The sequence below is a fragment of the Pseudonaja textilis genome, chromosome 2 (genome assembly GCF_049901715.1).
Source record: "Pseudonaja textilis isolate UNSWEBS1 chromosome 2, rPseTex1.2, whole genome shotgun sequence".
NCBI lineage: Eukaryota > Metazoa > Chordata > Lepidosauria > Squamata > Elapidae > Pseudonaja > Pseudonaja textilis.
In genome coordinates this window covers 157,749,792-157,771,439 of record NC_141991.1, presented here as the reverse complement: position 1 = coordinate 157,771,439, position 21,648 = coordinate 157,749,792, and the positions used below count along the sequence as shown (strand labels likewise).

Here is a 21,648-nt window from a genome sequence, read left to right as displayed (position 1 = left end):
AAAAGGCTTCTTGGATTAAAAAAGGAGATAAAAGTGCAGAGTCTAGCTCTACATCCATTGTTCTGGGGGTTAGTACATTTATAGGCACAGAAAGCTGGTGCATGCATTTCCTTCACAATGGCTATCGCACCAGTTAATGATTCTGATTCTTCACAAAAGCTTTTAAACTGATCTCTTGACTATGACTTGGTGAGTATCTCAGCTGCTATCTCCCCTTAGGGTTAATACTTGTGTTCAACAAACCCATCCTGCAATGCATCTTGCACATGATGGTACTTGGTATCATTGTGCTTTGTATATGAAATCAAAATGAAATTTTTGTTTTTCTCAACTATAATTCAGCTTATCTATCTCAAAGTCCAATATGCATTTGGGTAACCAGGTTATTTTTTTGACATGCTGCAGATACACATACATATTGAGATAAAATGTTACAGAGGCAGATACATATTTTGTGATTGAGAGAACTATGAACTGCTTTTTGCTAATTCATCTTTCCACATAGTAAAACAAATTTTTGAGTTGATTTTTCTGTCCTTTATATCTCCATCTGAGCTGCTACTCTGGAATTATTGTCCTTAGGTAACATTAATTTTCAATCTGCAATTCTCCTTAGGTGTCTTTCTACTATCTTGATTCCATCTGATCTTTCTTTGTTGATGCATTTACCTTCCTGCATAGTATCCCTATTGCTGATGTAGGTCCATTATGAAGAGAAAGTGAGCCAAGTAAATAGTTGAAGTGCAGAGATCAGAGTCAGAAGTGAAGAAGGAAACAGATGAAAGCCTTGAGAATATCTGTCTACCCAGGACTGTCAAACTCCTGGCCCTTGGGCCAATGTGTCATGCGCTGGCCATGCCCATGTCCAGTTTAACAAAGGGGGGGAAAGTTCCGATATGTCATGTGATGTTGCCTTGATGACGTGAGTTTGACACCTCTGCCCTAACCAATAGAAAGCATTTACATAGAGACATGCAAAGCAAGTCTTTTTGATAGGAAAAGAAAAACAGAATTCCTAACTACCTCTACATCTACTACCTCTAATTATTAATAGGTTAATGCATTCAAATGCATTCAAACAGACAGGATATGAGAATGAGATTTACTCTTTCTTACTGTTTTTTCCTCCGATGGATTACATTTGTTTCTCAATCTTGGCAACTTTAAGATGCATGTATTTCAACTCCCAGGACTCCCCTGCCAGCCAGGTTGAGAAATAGAACTGCAGTAAGAATCCATGTGTTAAGCATCCAGATATCCATGATATCAATCACTCTGAGATATTTTTCTCCAATTGATTTATTTAGAAACAGATCTGGCATCTCAAAGGCAATTTCCCAAGTGAAATTATTTTTGTGCATTACACCAAATCCACCTTATCTCCTCCCTTCTCTCCTCCCACTTCTACACTTCATAAATCAAGAGAACCAATTAACTGCCACTGGAATTTCTTAATACGACCTACAGTATAACCTTGAACTTTTCAACTCTTCCGACTCTCTAAAAAAATGTGGCAGCTGAATTTTAAAGCTGACAGGCATCCCCCCTTGAAAACTCCTCCTCCTAAAAGAAAGGAAAGAAAAACCAGATACAAGGGTTAACACATTTTCCTTAACCCCCTCCCCCCCGAGGATCCTTCAGTTTGTGGGGAAAATCCTCGTGGAATTGGTTAACCAATTGATCAGCATGAACATCCCAACTCTTTACCCAACTAGCATCCGAGAGAGGGTATCCTTTCCATAAGACCAAATATTGCAATCGGCCATGGTATAATCTAGAATCTAGAATTTTTTGAATTTCATAATGTGTTTCCCCCTGTACCATTAACGGTTTAGGGGGAGCGATTGGTGGTGATCTTATCATTGATGTAGTAGCTGGTTTTAGTAAACTACAATGGAATACTGGATGAATTTTCCCCAATATTCAAGGAAGACTTAATTGGACAGTGACCAGATTGATTATCTTTAAAATTGGGAATGGACCCAGCTTCTTACTGGCAGTTTCAACCAAAGATACTTGATCAACAAATATACTTTGTCCCCTACTTTAAAAAGTGGTTGAAGGGATCTATGTTTATCCACCTGTTTTTTATAACTTTTTGCAGCTTCAGTCAAAGCTTTTTTTGTATCTTCCCATACTTACTTTAATGAGTTCATCCATTCTGTTAGGGACATGGATGAGGGAGGTTGTCTAGGTAACTCTGGCATTGGGACAAAATCCATTCCAGTGTTGATTTGGAATGGGGTCAATCCCATGCTGCTATGTACTGCCTTATTGTAAGCAACCTCTGCAAAAGGTAACAACTCAGCCCAATTTTCTTGTTGATAATTTACATAGCATCTAATGTATTCTTCAATCAATCCCCCTTGAGTTGAACCAATTGATTTCAGAAATTCCCTCCAAAATTTTGCGGTAAATTGTACTCCTCTGTCTGATATTATTCTATGAGGTACTCCATGTAGTCTATAGATACGTTTCATGAACAGCTTTGCAAGTTTTTTCACAGATGGAAGTCCTTTGCAGGCTGTAAAATGGGCCTGTTTAGAGAATAAGTCAATTGTAGTCCAAATGATCATATTCCCTTCACTCTTAGAAAATTCAACAATAAAGTCCATTGCGATTTCTTCCCAAGGTTGGGTTGGTTCAGCAACTTGTTGCAGGAGGCCAGGGGATTTTCCAGTTCTGTGTTTCATTGTGGCACAAATTGAGCAACTTTTTACATAGTCCTCAACATCAGGTTTCATTTTTGGCCACCAGAACTGTCTTCTCAGTAAATCTAGGGTTTTTAGGAATCTGAAGTGGCCTCCCAGTCAGGAGTCATGGCTACGCTTTAGTACCAGTAGTCTTAGGGTTGTGGGTACATAAAGCTTAGTCCCTTTCCAAGCTAGTCCATCATTCATTGTCAACTCGGTTTGATGGTCCAGGAACCAAGGGTCCGTCAATAGGGCTGTTTTCAATTCTGTAGTCAGCTTATTTTCCAGGTGTTTGGGGTTGCGGTTGGCTTGGGCTCGAGTGGTCACTTGGCCTGCCAATTGACCTTCTGAAATTAAGGCTTGTACTATTTCCTCTCGATGGCTTTCAAACTGAGGTTTTCTGGACAGAGCGTCCGCCAGTACGTTTTTCCCTCTGGGGATATATTTAACGTTAAAGTTGAATCACTTGAAATATTGGGCCCAGCGGACTTGTTTGGGTGATAATCTCCTAGGGGTCTTTAAAGCCTCGAGGTTCTTATGATCAGTCCATACTTCAAAGGCCTCTGGCGCTCCTTCTAGAAAATGCCTCCAAGTCAACAAAGCCCATCGTATGGCGAATGCTTCTTTCTCCCAGACCGCCCACCTTTGCTCTATGTCTGTCAGCTTTTGGGACACATAAGCGCAAGGCATCAATCGGCCTTGAGAGTCCTTTTGCAGCAAAACAGCTGCCACCACTACATTACTTGCATCTGTTTGGACAATAAAAGGCTTGGTCATGTCTGGATGATGGGCTCAGCTGTGAAGAGGCAGTTTAAGGCCTTGAAAGCTTTCTGACAGTCCATAGTCCAAGCCGGGGGTTGACTTGGCTTCAGTTTGGTGGGTGACGGGCCCATTTTTAATAGCTCTGTCAACGGGAGGGCAACTTCAGCAAAGGACGGAATGAATTGTCTATAGAAGTTGGCAAACCCCAAGAAACTTTGAAGTTGTTTTCGGGTTCTGGGGGGTTGCCAGTCCAGCTCTGCTTTCACATTTCTGGGGTCCATTTCAATCCCCGGGTTGGATATTCGGTAGCCTAAGTAGTCCAACGACTCTTTCACATATAATTTGGCGGCTAGAAGTTTTTCTAGAACTTGTCGGGCCAATTGAACATGGTTTCACTGAAGATAAGGATGTCATTCAGGTACACAAGGATCCCCCTCACCCATAAAGATGCAGGTGTAGCACCTCATTGATGAGCTGCATAAACACTGCAGGAGTCCCCTGAAGTCCGAAAGGCATGACTATGAATTGGAAGCTACCCAGTAGGCAGTTAAAAGCAGTTTTCCACTCATCTCCTTCTTTGATGCGGACCCGATAGTAAGCTTCTCTGAGATCTAGCTTGGTGAATATCTTGCCCTTCAACAGGTGGTTCAATAAGTCCTTCTTAAGGGGGAGGGGGTACATGTTTTTGACGCATATGGCGTTCATGCCTCTAAAGTCAACCCACAATCACAATCCATCTTTCTTCTCCTTGAACAACACAGGGGCAGCTAGTCTTGATTTGGCAGGCTCAATAAAACCTCGTTCCAAATTGCTGTCAATGTATTTCCTTAATTCAGTCATTTCAGCAGGCGCCATGGAATACATCTTTGGTTTTGGTAATTTCGCCCTGGGTTCTAATTCTATGGCACAATCAGTGGCTCGATGAGGAGGTAAGACATTACACTCTTCTTCACTGAATGCTTCATCCAAGTCTTTATATTGGTCGTGGACCTGGGGATTATCTGGGAGAAGGTGGGAAACCATGGATGCTCGCTCAGGCTCTGGGTTCAAGCTGACCAGTGGCTTTGTAGTGAGTGAAAGAAGGGGCAATTGGCCTGGTCCAATGAGGATTTTTCTGAATCCATCCTCCCATTTGATCATTGGGGCCCATTTGGCTAGCCAAGCAAGTCCCAGTATGATTGATTCTGACATCTTGAGGGCCATTATGAAGCCTATGAGTTCGCGATGGAGCCCTAATTCCATCTTGATCAATTCAGTCATCTGAGTGCCCCCCCCCCAATTAAGTTTCCATCCACTTGCTCAAATCTGATTGGGCATTTTAGCGAGTTAGTTTTTATGCCCAAATGTTCAACGATGGGGAGTCCGATAAGACATCTAGAACACTCAGTACCAATGACAGCTTCTAAATCCCCGACCTCCCCCGTGTTTGGTACCACTAACTTGACCTTGACTGTAAAAGGTATGATGGGATCACTCACCATTGGGTCATCTTCGCAGGTCGGGTCCTTGGGGATGTGGTGGTCTGGTCCATTGCTCCCGTCTGCACAGAGGGGGCTTTCCCAGCTGTGTTTGGCAAACCCGCCCCTGGCCAGAGGTCTTTCTTGATTCTTCCGACCTCTAACAGATGGATTAGACTTCAACTGTGGAGCTTGTGGTAGAGGAGCAGGGGCCAGATAGTCTGCTACTCTATGGCCGGCTTGGCCACATCGGTAACATTTCAGCACCCTGGTAGGTTTGGAACGAGCAGGTTCAGCTGATCCACTTGGTGGTCTCCTAGTCACAATTCTTTTAGGCAGGGCTGCTGGAAGGGGTTTCCCGTGTGGGTTGATGCTGCGATCTAAGCTGAGGGATGCGACAGCATGATTGTAAGGTCTCTGGGATTCCCCTATTTTCACAGGCCTTCTTTTCTTCTGGATCAATGGTGTTTTTAAAATAGTGTAAAGTCATTCTTTCAGGCCAATCCATGAGGTGGCTTGCAACCCTTCTAAAGTCCCAAATGAATTCTGGCAAGGCTTGCTTGCCTTGCCTCATTTCCATTAACTTTTCTTCATTCTCTGCTACCTTGTCTGGATTTTCAAATCTGAGTCTTAATAATTGAATAAATGCATTTACATCACGTAATTCAGGGGCTTGTTCATTGTGTAGTTGGGCCACCCAGTTTGAAGCACCCCCTTCATTCATCCTGTTTGTTATGGCCGTAATCAAATCGCACTCTGTGGTGTATTGATCTCCAAATTGTTCTATATGGGATCAGATTTGAGTGAAGAAGTAATTGAAATGTTCATGGCGGCCATCGAATATGGTCTTAAAAGGTATTTGGTCCAGCCTAGGTCGTGGTTGCGGAGGTGGCACAGGCCAGGTCCTTGCAGGTTGTACTGGAATGGAAAGAACTGGCCTGGTGGCGTATGTAGGCTGGGTAGGCCCCCTGTATCCTGGCTGGGTGGTGCCTCTCTGGAATAGGGGTCTCTATGGCCTCGCTGCCGGTTGGGGCTGCATTTGTGGTGGCCAGGAGGAAGATGGGTGTGGCCTGTTTCCCTGGTCAGGTGGAGGGGAAGTGGTTGCTGTCTTTTGTCTGGGTAATCCTCCTTCAGACCAAGGCTGGGTTAGTGCTGGCTGCCATTGGCATTGAATTCACCCCTGGCCTGGATAAAATCCCCACCCTGGATACTCTCTGCAGGGGGCAAAATTCCCTCTGGAAAATGAGGGGATTGCCTCGGAGGCTGCCACATACCCTCTGTCAGATGATGTGTCTTTCTGGCTTCCTCCCACTAGCATCTGTATCGTCTCCTCCCTCCAATCAGACAGAATAGCAATCTGCCTGGGGCTCGAGAAAGATTTCTCTTCAACCGGCTGGGTTACCTCTGGGTTATAACAACTTCTTGAGTTGAAACACTTCGGTATAGCTCCCAAACCTCTTTCTTCTAATGTCATTCTGAAAGCATCCATCATCTCATCCAAACAAAGGCTTGCAGATTCAATTAATGTTCCAGAGGGAGGGCCCCCATACTCTCCCCCTTGCAGCTCTCCAACTTCGGCTGATTGTTGATAATTTTCCATCTCAGGAAAAAGAACTCGGAGGTATCAGCCAAGCCCCTTCAAAAATTAAAAGAATGACTTGGGAAATAAATGTAAGGCATCCAGAAAGTATCTATGATGTCAATCACTCTGAGACATTTCTCTCCAATTGATTTATTTAGAAACAGATCTGGCATCTCAAAGGCAATTTCCCAAGTGAAATTACTTTCACGCTTTACACCAAATCCACCTTCTCTCCTCCCACTTCTACACTTCATAAATCACAAAACCCAATTAACTGCCACTGGAATTTCTTAATACGACGTACAGAATCATCTTGAACTTTTCAACTCCTCCAACACTCTAAAAAATGTGTCAGCTGAATTTTAAAGCTGACACCATGTTGACTTTTTATGCATTACCTAATACTGACCCATTGCACATGTATTTATTTGTGTTGTGTTACTGAAAGCAACAGTTAGTTTTCAGCAGGTAGTGCTTTCCACAGGAAGAATAGAGCTGCTAATTGTGTATGTAGGTACATTTTGGTTGGCAAGTGTTTGAGGACACCTCCTAGCTGCCTTATACTCCCCTTGCTGTGTCAATATATTCTTCTCACAAGCATTTCCCCCTTCTTTTCTTTTCTGCTTCACTTGGAGCCAGATGTCTCTGATCCAGGTAACTAGCATTTGGTGTTAAACCTTCCCCTTTTGGACTAAGCAAAAAAGGATTTTGGCAGCAAGACTAAGAAGCATGCTAATTTTTCTAGATTTTTATGGATATAAAAAATAACTTGAATCCCCTTAGTCTTCTGAATAGAAATTGTAAAACAAACCAGATGGCATAATTACTGTATTATTTCTCAAGAATGCTGGTTGCTGGAGATGGCATAAATGAGCACCTTTCAGCAAACTTACTGGCAGATATGTTTTTTATAAAATGCTTTCATAGGGCCTGATTTTAAAAAGCAACCTACAAAAAAAATGGTAGGGAAGCTGAGTCGTATAGAATGATGGTATCTCTAGTTAAACATTGAAAAGACCTAAGAAAATAGGAGCATGGCATAGTGAAGACAGCATAGCTGACACAAGCATCTATTCTGAGACTTGGATAATGGTACCAACAATTCTTAGAAGAAAAGATAGCCCTTCAGATGCACATGCTCTTAGTTGCATGAAACTTTTAAGTACAGTATTAAAGCAAGTATCTATTTGCATTCAAAAATGTATTGGGAATTATTGAAACATTTCCATTCACCCTGTCTTGGTCAAGATTTGACCAACCTCTTGATAAAACTGTAGTTTTCCACTGTGTGGATTGTGACGCAGTGGCTCAGTGGCTAAGATGCTGAGCTTTTTGATCATAAAGTTTGGCAGTTTAGCGGTTTGAATCCCTAGCACCATGTAATGGAGTGAGCTCCCATTACTTGTCCCAGCTTCTGCCAACCTAGCAGTTCGAAAGCATATAAAAATGCAAGTAGAAAAATAGGGAGCACCTTTGGTGGGAAGGCAATGGTGTTCCGTGCGCCTTCAGCATTTAGTCATGCCGGCCACATGACCCCAGAGATGTCTTTGGACAGCGCTGGCTCTTCAGCTTTGTAACGGAGATGAGCACCGCCCTCTAGAGCCGGAAATGATTAGCACGTATGTGCGAGGGGAACCTTTACTTTTATCTTATATCCGGATATTCCATGTTATCTATGTTCCGAAAGAATCAACATTTATGTATCAGCCAGAGCTGGTAGAAAGCAGTTCATGTCTCAGAATGTATCTTTAAGAGATAAGTCCCATTCAAATTATTGCTCTACTATAGTAGAAATGAGCAATTTACAGGAATCAGTAGAATTAACTTTCTTTTTCTATTTTTTCAGCCTCAGGGTAAAAGACCAGATTGACAGTATGCTAATTGTAGATGGGACTGAAATGTTAGTTAGAAGGACCTATTTCTAAATTTAGATGATTTAGGGGTCAAATGAGTAGATAAATTCTTACGAAGGTTTGCCATGTAGCAAACAAATTGGGAAAAGCTATATTCCTTGAAAGTTAGTATTTTTGCTGCTAATTTTTGGCTACATATTCTGGAAGTGCTCTGGAAGATGTAAAAGGAATGTTAGGCCTGTAGCCTGTGATTACCAGTCCATAATTGAGATTACAATCATCTCCTACAAAAATCCATTCTTAATTATCTCAAAATTTCCTAGCTTTCAGCTGCCTAGTAATCGTATAAAATTAGTGTGAAAGTAACTAGTCATCAAGGATCCTTTGTCCTTTTCTGAAAATCAAACATTTTCCAATAGATTCCAGTCTACTTTGTGCCAGCTCTTGCTTCTCGGTCCTGGGTTATATATTTGCTTCAACATGATCTCAGTCAAATGCTGATTGCCATATTTTAATTCCCTTTGTTGTTTTCTGCCATAGACCTTGGGATTTTTCGACGCATAGCTATAGTATTGTACACCGATTATATACAACAATGCAGCCGACCCATGTACATGGTAAGTACTTTTTTCAGTTCCTTGAAGTTATCTCTGATGGATTATGAAAATGCTTTTCTTTCTCGTTTGAAAACATATAGATTAGTTTAAATGAACACAATGGTCTTATTTGCCACTGTAATAGTAATGTACAGTATTTTCAGAAATTACTTTGACTTCCACTTGGAATTCTTTTTCTTGCTCTCGTATGAGGATGTGCCTGCTCAGAACCACCATCTGGAACTTTCCTAGTGGGAGGCCCACTCTCTCCCCTGTGCAGATAGTCCTCAAAATCTGACCATTCATTCAGTGAAGTTCAGCTGCTGAACAATGGTACTTATACCCAGTCCCTGAAGTTATGATCATTGCAGTACCACCCCCACAGTCATATGATATATGAGTGCATGTTAAAAAGATACATCATCCTGTTCTCCTTGAATAGTTATTATGTAATTAAGTTACCAAATGGTAGATTTTGGTTTAACATAAGAATATATGTATCCTAATAGAGATAATAAGTTCCCCTTAAATGTTTTGAAGCAAAGACTGGGCAAGCATTTCTCAGATATCTTTTAATCTGGATTCAGGATTGGAAACAATGGACTAGAGCACTCCTTATGATTTTTTTATAAGTTTTTGTAACTTAATTTCTGCATTCAGATGACAAAACTACTATGGATGATGGAGGGTGATCTGTGTGTGCATGGTATACATGGAATGCGAGTTGAAATTTCTAATTGATCCAACATGCTCTAAAAGCTTATAATGATGCTAAAGCAAATGCAAATGTATATCAGATATGCAACTTCACATCATAAACTTTAAGTATTAACATTAGCATTAGATCCTCCCATGCTGCACAGTATTGATAGTATAAATCCTTAAAGATAGTAATGAAGACTGTCAGTAAACCATAAATGTAGGATCTTCCAGAGAGATTCTCGGCAGAGATTGTCAAATGCTTTCTTAAAATCAATAAAGTTGATGGCCAGTGGGTTGCCGATATTCAGTGCACAGTTCTATATTTCATAAGGTGAAGATTTGTTCACAGCAGGACCTTCCACACCGAAATCCAGCTTGTTCTTCTCTCAGACATTGGTATATGGCACTTTGCAGCTGCCTAAGGGAACTATGTGAAAAATCTTTTCAGGCACTGAGAGGAATGAAATGCCAGTTGATGCACTCTTATCCTTGATCAGAACATTGGAGCTATTCCTTATTCCAGTCTGTTCAGTAGAAATGTAATAAAGAGTTTTGTTGCTTCTTGTGCCTCAGTGCCTTTCCAGCCATTCTTTCTTGTCTTCACAGCAATTTCTCTTCACCATTTGGTTGAGCTCTATACATTCCCAGTTTGATTTTTTTTTAAATTTAATCCACATAATTTTAAGTATGCTGTTAATTATTTCCTGTTGTAAGCATTGGGATAAAACAGAAAAATGTTGCTATGATTTGATTTCAATTGTTCATTTTTGGTTATTCTTTCTTTTCTCTAGGACAGAATGATTTTGCTTGTTGTTGGGAATCTGGTTAATTGGTCTTTGTAAGTAGCAAATGTATGTTTGTAGATTTATTTTGGACAATCAAGAGATACAAGTGTATGTTAGAGAAGCTCTGTCTCTGAAATAGTTCTGTCTACTATTTTTAAAACATTTTTTCAAGTTGACAAATTATCTGATATTTAACAATTTCTTCCCATTCCTTGTTTCCCACCCTGGAAATTCTAGAATTCTTAATGTGATTATTGCAGCATAGGAACCAGACTTCATTAGGGAATTAACTTGGTAACTATTTAGAACACATAGTTCCTTCTAAAGGAATTTCTAGTTCCTTCCTTTCCCCATTCCCCTTATAGTTCAGCCTTAAGTTTGATTTAGATTTCTGTGTCACTGCACATGCAGGGAATGTATGTGTCTGTTGTTCGGAGACAGTGACATTGTTATTGCATTTATATTAATATATGAATATTAATATCCTGGCTAAGGGACATTCAAACAACAATCTGTTTTGCCTTTGCCTGCCTCCCAGCAGGAAATTAGTTCAACCAATCAGTATGTAGAGCACACACTTCCCTGCAACACACATAGTTGAGATTTGCAATCTACAACCTACACTTACCCATCAGCCCCTTCATAGCGTATGTGTTGACAACTATGCACGATTGTGGGCAAGTCCTAATCAAGCCTAAAGGTGTTGCCAACCCCAACAGGGACTCAGGAACAGCCTCTGCATGAATAAGTCTAGTGACTCTGACTTAAGCTTGATTTAGACTTGTTTCTACAGTGCCTGGGAGTCATGGTCAAAATCGTTTGATTTCTGGAGCCATTTTTAATATATATTTATTATGTTTTATCAATGGGAATAACATACAAATCAGAAAAAATACATCCAACAGTAATAGCAACAAAAAAATTTGTCCAAAAAAGGGGAATGTTTTTTAAAAAATGACTCAAACAAACAAACAAAAAGCACTTTGGCTGGATGTTGGAAAAAAAAATTAAAAAAATACCTGATAAATTCTCCCCTTACATAATGGGTCTGCATAATGAGGGCAAGGTGAAACTTATGAAAGTATAAACTTTCTCGTCCTTATTTAACAAGAAAAATATATAAACAAATATTTCAGATGAGGAGGGGTCTAGGTAATAATTGATATATATATATCAATTATATGAAAGAAAAATGTCAACATGTTCGCCCAAATATTACACTAGTCTTCAAATTCCTTTGTTAACCATCTGTTATTATGTTTAACATGAAGAAAGTCCACAAATGGCTTCCAGTCTCTTATAAGGCTGCCTAGTCCATTATCTCTAAGCAAGGCAGTTAATTTTGCCATCTCTGCTAATTCGGTCAATTTTAAAATTCATTCTTCAACAATCGGCATCTTCTTTCCTTTCCAGTGCTTAGCAAGTACAATCCTTGCAATGGTCACCATGTAAAGAAATACAGTCCCAAATTGTTTTTTGATTGATATATCCATTATACCTAAATAAAAGTTTCAGGTTTTATTAATATTTGTATCTTGAGTATTTTCTGCATTATAATGAAATCATTATAGATCAAGATGTTTTACAACTATAATTAAAATAATTCATTAAAACATAGTTATATTTTTTTGACCAGAAAATCATAATTGTTCTAAACAAATTAATCTGGATCAGTTTTGCATGCAACCGTCTTGGATTACATTGCCTTTATTTTTCTCTCTTAGTGCAATTTTTGGACTAGTATATCGGCCAAGGGATTTTGCTTCTTACATGCTGGGCATTTTTATCTGCAATCTTTTGTTATATCTTGCCTTTTATGTCATCATGAAGGTCAGTGGTTCTTATTACTTGTTAGTTAATGTCAGTTATATTGCCAAACTTAGACTGCTTTGAAGCGGGGAGTAGATCATTGTATGGTAGAATATGTTTTGTTCAGTGCTCAGCTTTCAGATCTGCCCTTCAAGAGTTGACTACAGGTTTTTAAGCCTTTGGATAAGAGACCTCAGAGAATATTATTAATTTATGATGAAGTTATTCTTCAGAGACAGAGATTACATATTTTGAATAATCAGTGTACATATGATTTATATAAACTTGGAAAAGCACAAATCAACTATTATATTAAGTTAAATACAGGTATTAACTACATTCTAAAAACCTCAAACTTAAAGAGGAAAACACAATTTATCAAAGTTTACAATTATGGTCAGGCTCCTTATATGGAAATACCATATGAAAAGAAGGAAGGGGAAGGCCCCATACTTGCAGTCAAAGATGAGATTAGCCCCCTCCCAGGAATGAACTGCTGTCATTTTAGGATACCTGCACATTTTAGATTTCTAAGCAATGCTAAGAACATGGTAATATGGAACAAATTCAGGCAGGTTTCTCTTCCTTTCAACCAGGGCTGGAGTTAGACTGGCTTGAAAAGAAAGCTAGACTGGCTTGACGTGAAAATGCTAGCTTTTTGCTAAAAAAAATTAGCCCATCTCATAGGAAATGCTCATTCAAATATTATACTTTTTGTCTTTCCAGCTACGCAGTTCAGAGAAGTTATTGCCTTTCCCTCTCTTTTGTATTGTGGCCACAGCTGTAGTTTGGGCTGCAGCTCTTTATTTCTTTTTCCAGAACCCCAGTAGCTGGGAGGTAGGTTCCTTCCTTTCTATTTGCTTCTGTTCCACTTCAGGAGTATTTGAAATTATCATAGATTACCAGAAAGAAAGGAGCCAAAGAAGCATTAGAGAATATATGGACAAAATTTCAGAATCAAAATTGTTTTGTTTTAAAACTCAGCTTTAGCTTCCTTCACTGTGACCTAATTTCTTGTGCCAAGATCTATAGAATATTAATATAAAACTAGTGTGATCCTTTAACTTACTGTTGAATCTAAGTCATCTAGAAACATATTCCATTTTTCTCCTTCTCTTTTTTATAAATACATTTCAAAAATTTATAAAGAACACATCTCTTGAAACCATTCTTTAACACAAAGAATATAAATTTCTACCTATATAGGGACCATTCTATTTTCCTGAAAGGTTTGGTAAAGCCAGAGCACAGCATTAAAAAAGCAAAACCGTATTTTTGGTGTGCAATTCAGTTTCGCCAATTACCTATAAAAACCTTTTTATTAATGCTGATGAAGAAAATTATTTGACATGTTGCTTTTGAAAATCATGGGCATTATATAGTTGGTACTATCATTTTAATTATATTTGATATTTATTTTATTACATAGCTACTTACATTAAATGCCCTCTGAAATTCTCAGAGCAGCTTACATAGGAAGCCTTAATAGATTCATTCATCAGTTTTGTCCTTTTCACCACTCATTCCTCCTTCAATTGGAGTAGTGAGTTTGCTTACTGTGCTTTTCATAGGTAGAGAAGATCATTGGATCACTGAGATATAAGGCTAGATATAAGGTTACATTTTTGGTTGGGAAACATCTAAAATTCACTGGTTTTATCATTTCCTCCAGGAAACTCCAGCACAGTCTCGTGAAAAAAACCGACCATGTATCCTTCTGGGATTCTTTGATGACCATGATATCTGGCACTTCCTCTCAGCTGCTGCCTTGTTCTTTTCATTCTTGGTGAGATTTTTCTTAATAACAAAATAATGTTCTAAAGCAGTGGTTCCCAAACATTTTCAGTCCACCGCCCACTTGGTGCTACAAATTCATCCTCAGTGCCCCCCACCCAGGGGTGGGATTCAAATTTATGTGGGTGTGGCCTAATTTTGGGGTGTAGCTTGCTGGTCACGTGACTGGGTGGGCGCAGCTTGCTGATCACGTGACTGGGTGGGTGTGGCTTGCTGATCACATGACTGGGTGGGCGTGGCTTGCTGGTCACGTGACTGGCTGGCGTAGCTTGCTGGCTGGGGATGGCTTGCTGGTCACATGACGGGGTAGGTGTGATTTGGTGGTCATGTGACTGGGTGGGCATGGCCAGGTGACTGGCAATCCAAATATAAGTGGCCGGTTGTTTAGCAAGTGTTCTAATTTATGACTGGCCTCCCCAGAGATACGTGACCCATTTTTGGAGTTTTGACAGCCATGCACACATACACGTGACACACTCCCTTCTAATCCTGCTGGAGCAGGTCATTGCACTAGAATCGGCAAAGCAGCTCTGATTAGATTCTAGCAGTGAATAAAATCTAATCAGAGATGCTTTGCCAATTCTTGTTGATTTGTTTTATTTGTATCTCATTATTTTATGTTGCTGAATTGTATTGACATGTGTGTCCCTTCTTGTGCACAACCCAGAAGCTTTTGTGATTCCTTGCAGCAAAAATTACCAACCTCTGGCTTTGCTCTACTTTTCAAACATGCCGACACTGCCGTGTCCCCACAAGACCACCCCATTGAATCCACTGCATTGGAGGGACCTACCCAAGCAAGTCAAGTCAATGGGGTGAGCCTGAGAGAGGGAAAGAGAGAGAAAGAAAAGAAAGAGAGAGAGAGAGAAGAAAAGAAAGAGAAAAGGGAAAGAAAGAAAAAGGGACAAAGAAAGGGGTGGTGGTGGAAGGAAGGAACAGAAAGAAAAAGAAATAAAGAAGGATGGAGGGAGGGAGAAGAAAGATAATGAGATATCTATTCTAGTCCAATCACTTTCTCCAGCAGGGTTACAAGGGAGTGTGTGTGTGTGTGTGTGTGTGTGTGTGTGTGTTCTTGTAATTTACCAGTACATTTTGCTTTTGCCTTCTTCAGGATTGGCACTGTAATACATTAGGGAAAAGTAATTTTTAGGGTGGAGATCTGGTCCAATGGATCCTGTTTAAAGCCTCAACAAAATGTGAGAGTTTCCTGATAGTCTTGACCATGTTTTGTCCACAAAACTTTTAATAGAAGCCAAAGATGTTTCAATGTGGAAAAGTGCCTCAGTCTAAACTCATTTCAATCAGATGCATCAGGTCTGTCTGTCTCTCTCTCTCTCTCTCCCCCCACCTCCCTCCCTCCCAGACTGGCTTTGCTCTACTTTCCCAATATGCCTGCGGGGCTCGTGCTTCGAACATGGATAGATGGATGGATAGAGAGAGACAGACAGACAGACAGAGACAGGTAGGTAGATAGATTGGTAGATAGGTAGATAGGCAGGCAGACCTTTTGGATGGATGGATGGATAGGTAGGTAGGTAAGTAGATTGGTAGGTAGGTAGCTAGATCCATGTTGGCCATGTTGGGCAGGTAGGCAGGCAGGCAGGCAAACAGGCAGACATTTTGGATGGATGTATGGATAGATAGATAGATAGATGATTGATAGATAGATAGATAGATAGATAGATAGATAGATAGATAGACAGACAGACAGACAGACAGACAGATAGATAGATAGATAGATAGATAGATAGATAGATAGATAGATAGATAGATAGATAGATCTATATTGGTAGATAGATAGATAGGTAGGTAGGTAGACAGAAAGGCAGGCAGACAGGCAGACCGTTTGGATGGATGGATGGACAGACAGAAATAATGCGACAGCAGTGGCACTTTGGGAAGTAGAGCAAAGCTAGAGTGGGAATTGAAGTTAATTTTAGAAGCCAGAGGCTGCTTCTGATGGTTTGAAAAGATCCCATTTCTCTAGACACCACTTCTCACTCCTATTTAGCCAGCTGGATTTTTGTTGTTGCTGTTATTATTCTTGGCTTGGATAAATATCCTTGAAAGGGACACTTGCAGAACTTGTTTGGGCTGCATTTAAAGGTTTATGATTTAAACAACTTCCACATAAGAAAATGTTAACACAATATAAATAATTTTCCGCTTGTCACCAATTGGACCAGATTGTATCTCAGATTTTTTACAGAACTGAAGTAACATGGGTGTCCAGGGAAAAGACAAATTATTATTGAACTCATCACATTAATTGCTATGACTTACATCTTGCATAAGACATCAGAATGCAAGTACTATAATCTTATTTATTTATATATTAAATTTGGGGACCACCCATCTCCCTCACAGAGCACTTCTGGGCAGTGTACAATACAAAACATAAAAGTTATTATGGTATTTGCATTGTATTACTACATGATTCTTGGCCCTATCGGTTTGCTGTAGTGACATCTTACAATATGGTATTTGCATCACCAAATCCTAAATATTATGTGCAGTGGGAAAAGCAGCTATTATTCAGATTTCTAGGAATAACATGTCAGAACTATCCTGACTATAAAACTGGTAAGACATTTCTGCTTATTCTTTCATTTTGTACCAAGAAAAAATAAATCTCTTGACATGCGTGTGATACTTTCTTGCTCTAGGGCTTGTTGACCCTGGATGATGACTTGGATACTGTGCCACGGAACAAGATTCCTGTCTTTTGAGCTACAGGATAAGAACAGTATTTGATGCTTCACAGTAAAATTTGCTATGTGGAGCAGTCAGAACAGAGCACCAAGTACGCATTGGAAAGCTTATTTGAAACAATTCCCATATAGAAAACACTGCAAAATCATGTCCTCAACATCAGCTGGATCAGATCTATAGTATAATAATACATTATATTGAAACTAATCAAGCTGGGGTGTTCATAGGCTGAGGCCATTCTTCACTTTCTTATAATGGATAAGTTTTATTCCCAGCATTGTAGTTTCTCAAGTTTGTAATTTACCAAATGTACATGGAATGATTGCCCTTTTGGCCACAGTGGTATTCAAATGCTTTGAAACTCAATGAATTTGGTACTCAATGGATTTTTACACAATTTTTTTATCCCAATATTCATGTTTGTTTGGTACTCGATGCACAAGCTAGAACTTGTTGGGGTCAGTTGCCTTGTGACTCACTATATTATTCCTCATGGGAGAAATTTGTTTGGCACCCATTGTGTTTGGTACTCATCATGCCTCCCGGAACCAATTAATGATGAGTATGAAGGTTCCACTGTACTTATGTTCTGTTGCTTGATTAGTCAGAATTACTTTATGCAATACTGAAATATTGTGGAGATCCTTATGTAAACATTTTGCAACTGTTGCATTTACTACATAAAATTATAGTAACTCATTCTTTTTGTACCAGAAGACACATTGGAGACACCATCCCTTTTCTTCCTATAGATCTTTAGCCAATGTGAATAGTGCAACCTGCCTCATTTTCAGGGGGAGGATAGTATCTTGGAATATACTTTGTAGAAAACAGACTTTCTCTGCTCAGCTGGAAGATGCTTTTCCTCTCCATGAGACTGTCATATGCATTGTATTATTTCTTTAAACTTATGTTTGGTTCTCCGACAGGTAATCCAGATGCAGTATTACAATGCTACTTACTCTTTCTAGTCATCTATCACTATTGCTAGTAGTGAATTATTTTCTGATAATCTACAGGCTCTTATTTGCTGTTCATTTAAGCTCGTGCAAAATAACTTATGTGGGTAAGACAGAAAAGATCCAATTGTCTGGGTAAGACAGAAAAGATCCAATTGTCTACCTTATTCCTTAATCCCAGAATTATATTCAGAGGATGCTGTATAGATGTTTGTGCCACGCTTTGCTAAATTTAAATTAAAGCATGTCTCAGTATTATCAACAAGAACTACTTAAAGATGTTTATAAACCTTTAAGTATATTTGGACGTTTTCTTAATGATTGTTTGGCAGCTAATGACAGCCCAATTGTCTTATCAATTAACTTCGGTTTAAAAAAAATGTTAAACAGTAGAATTCTGCATCTGCTTTTCTCTAGGGTAAACCTGCTGTATATTTAAAGGAAATCTAAGAACAAAGGAGACTTTTTTTTCCCAACCCCAGGTCTTTAATGCATTCCTGGGTGGTGTTTTGCATCAGATTCCAAAAGGGTGCGAGAGTGTGCAGAAAGAAACCATAACTTTTCCAATGCATGCTTTGAGTGTTTTTCAAACTTGACAACTTTAAAATGCCTAAACTTCAACTCCCAGAATTCCCAGTTAGCATCTTTGTTTTAATAGCCGGAGAGTCAATAGCTGACCAGCTGTTGTAAGGTTGCTGTAAATGCTGATGCAATGTGAATGAGCCAGCAGGGTATTGCTGCTTTTAAGACTGAAGTTGGGTCAGCAGAGTTATTGCCACTTTAAGAAGCTGTCTATAGAGACTTCCGGTTTGAAGGGCTTCGGCAACAGACAGAAATCCGCGATCGTGCGCGGTTTCTGTCTGGCCTTGCCACTGGAGCGCCCCGAGCTGGCTGGTTTCAGGGCTAAGCCACCCTGTAGAGGTGGTGAAGAGGGGGGAGACCACCAGCAGGGTTGAGGAGAGCCACATCTCTCCTCCTCAGCTGGCCATTACTCCCTTTCCCGAAGGCGGTTGCAGCAGTGGTCAGAAATGGCCACAACAAAGAAGAACTCGACCAGAAAAGAATGTGCAGGAGGAAGATAGAAGTGAAAGTTTTGGCTGACCGGGTTAAATTGTAAAAGCAACTACCAAGGTACCCTGGAATTTAAACTTACAAAAAATAACATCGCTCCCAAAGAAGAGTTGGAAGCAGCAAAGGAAAGTGAAAAGGGAAAGGTTTGCCTTTTTTTCCCTTCTCTCTCCTTCCCTATACTGACAACTAAGAGACTTAAATAAGAAATCGGAAAAATCCGCTTTGACATCAATAGGTAATTAAGCTGAAAATAAAACAAAATGCCAAAGGGATAATAAAGATTTCTGGACATTAAAATTTTTCTTTTTCATAAGCAGGAAGGGAGAGAAAAAGAATAAGGGCAGGATCTGGAAGAGGGAGGAGACTGCCTGGAATTAAAAAGAATCTGAAGTAAAACTTCAACAAGACTTCTAAAAGATACATTTTAACTGAAACTTTGCAACTAAATAGTAACCCCAGGAAGAGAAAGTGAAAAAAAGAGCAAAAAAAAACCCAGCTTGCGTGTATTTGGATTATTTGGTGATCTTTGGATTTTTGGTTATTATATTTGAATGACTAAAATCAATTGGGTGGTTGTTTAAAAATTTATACAATGGCACCACTTCTAGATGAATTGAAAATGGAACTTAAAAAGTACAAAGAAGATGCACAAGCTTCGTCTTTCAATTCTTAGAAATGGAGATTTGGAACTAAGAGAAACAACAAGAAAAGACTGCAAAACAAGAAGACTGGGACAAAGAAGAAGCCATCTTTAATGAACAAGTAATTCTATGTGGGGAAGAAAAAGGAAAGGGGGAAAAGAGAATGGAGAATTTAAGACTTAAAAAAAAACCAAAGAAAAGAAAAATAATTCAAAAAATAAGTATAACACTGGAAAGCAACAGAAAAGGGGAATACAGAAGAGAGAAATAGAGGTAGAGAGACAAGGGGGTAAAAAGGGGAGAGAGAAGAAGAGAGGGAAGAAGGAAAGGAAAAGAAGTTACAAAGGACCGGAGCAAGATATAGAGAAACAGGACCTATTTAGAGATAAGGATGAAAATCTAACTGAAAAAGGGATTCTGTAAAGGTACATAAGATTGTATTATTATATTAGTAATAGAAATAACTTTAGAAAATTGGAAACAACATATGATTAAAATGAGGGATAAAATAGTGTAATTTAGTGAAATGTTTGTGAATAAAATAAGTGAAATAAAATAAATGAGAAAATTGAATTAGGAAGGAACGGGAACATTTTAATTAGTTAATGTTTTATAAAATATAAGTGAAGGGGGGGAATTAACTATGGAAAGCTTATAATTTTTATAAGCTTATAATTGTTCCCATAGAAGTATGATATTTAATTGAAAAGTAATGTTAAAGATGTTAAGACTTTAATATTAATATTAATTAATTAATTAATTGAATTGGAATGGAATGTTGTTTTAATTATATACATTTATAATTTTTTTTCTATTTTTTTTAAGAATACAGTGTGTATTTTAAGAATGTACCAAGCAGAATCCGAATGGAAGTTATTTATTATATTGAATGTTACAACTTTAGGGAAAAGATATAAAGGCGTCATACTCCAATCAGTAACTACAGGAGAAATTTTGTTTAATGAGAAAAGATAATAGATAATCGAAACAGGACAGACAAAAAATATAAATACAATGATTTGAATGTAATGTAAAATAGTAATAAGATATGGAATAGAATATAAAAATGAGCATGAACCTGAATTTGTGTCTGTACGAAGAAATGTAACCCGGGATTATGCTGCTTTCAAAAAAGATGTTTTATTTGTATTTTTTTTCTCTTTGTGAAAACTCAAATAAAATATACAAAAAAAAAAAGAAGAAGAAGCTGTCTATAGAAAGGTGGCCATGAGAGGAGATCTCTCTTTACTTGTGTTCTATTTCCATTGTAGTTCTCTGTGCAGAGTAATGAAGACTGATTGCTTGCCTGGTGTGTGCCTAACATGTATATAAACACATTATATATAGCAGTCTTGTATATAAACCACTGTTAAAAGACAAAGCCTCTGTGCGTGCACTGTATTGTGCTCCTGGGTTGTCTCACAATAGTAGTCACGCTGCAAACACTTTGACAGGTTATAGGCCCAGTGCACAGAGAAGGCTAGAGTGACCGCAGAGACTAGGGAGAAGAAAAACCCAGTGAGTGCCTGCATCAGAGCCAGTCATGTTGTCACGTTTGAAAAACACTTTTTCTAGGTCTCTTTTTGGAATCAAGCCAAAGCATTATACAGCCTAAACACACTGTACTCCAAATCACATTTTCTAAAAATGTAGCAGCCCCAAATGTCTTTTCCTACCCTTAAACAATTTGCTGATCAATAGATCTGAAAACTATCAGCAAACTACTGACTGTCTTTGCATAGCAATCAAAGCAATGCTGTCTTTGCATAGCAATCAAAGCAATGACCCACTATTGACAACATTTTATGTTGTGTCCAAGAATCAGCCTGGCTATTTTGAGGTTCTCACTATGGCCGAGCAGTTGGAGAAATAAAATTGGAACAAACTAATGGGAAACCACAGACAGAATTGCTCGACTTTTAGTTATTTACCTTTTTAAAAATTACAATCTTAAACTTTGGGTATTTAAATGTAAGATAATTGGTTTTGCTTTTAGTTTTTCCTGTAGGGGAAGAATTACAAAGCACAAGCAGAACACAAAATGATAGTGCACAAACTGTACATGTTTAAAAATAAAATACTATTTTGTTTATATCTATACAATGTTTACAATCAATATAATTTTACATGTAATAAAAATCTGAGAATTTTTTTTAAAAAATCAATGTTGCAGGTATTTACATACAAATGCATTCAACTTGTAAAAGATGTTAAAATAAAAAAAAAACCTCA

General features: G+C 38.8%; 1 protein-coding gene across 8 annotated transcripts in view; it reads left to right on the top strand.

Annotated features, from left to right (window-relative positions):
* SIDT1 (SID1 transmembrane family member 1) overlaps window positions 1-18,011 on the top strand; it is a 65,970-nt gene extending 47,959 nt beyond the window's left edge. For 5 of the 8 annotated variants that reach the window (XM_087926185.1, XM_087926184.1, XM_087926182.1 and 2 more), the window contains 6 exons: window positions 8,888-8,964; window positions 10,437-10,483; window positions 12,155-12,260; window positions 12,966-13,076; window positions 13,912-14,025; window positions 16,700-18,011. In XM_087926185.1, the coding sequence (XP_087782311.1) occupies window positions 8,888-8,964; window positions 10,437-10,483; window positions 12,155-12,260; window positions 12,966-13,076; window positions 13,912-14,025; window positions 16,700-16,762 (518 nt within the window). In that variant the 3' untranslated portion in view covers window positions 16,763-18,011. Of the gene's footprint in view, window positions 1-7,133; window positions 7,149-8,887; window positions 8,965-10,436; window positions 10,484-12,154; window positions 12,261-12,965; window positions 13,077-13,911; window positions 14,026-16,699 lie in introns of all 8 variants that reach the window. The other 3 variants (XM_087926183.1, XM_087926179.1, XM_087926178.1) reach the window with 1 other exon arrangement.
* The last annotated feature ends 3,637 nt before the right edge of the window (window positions 18,012-21,648 follow it).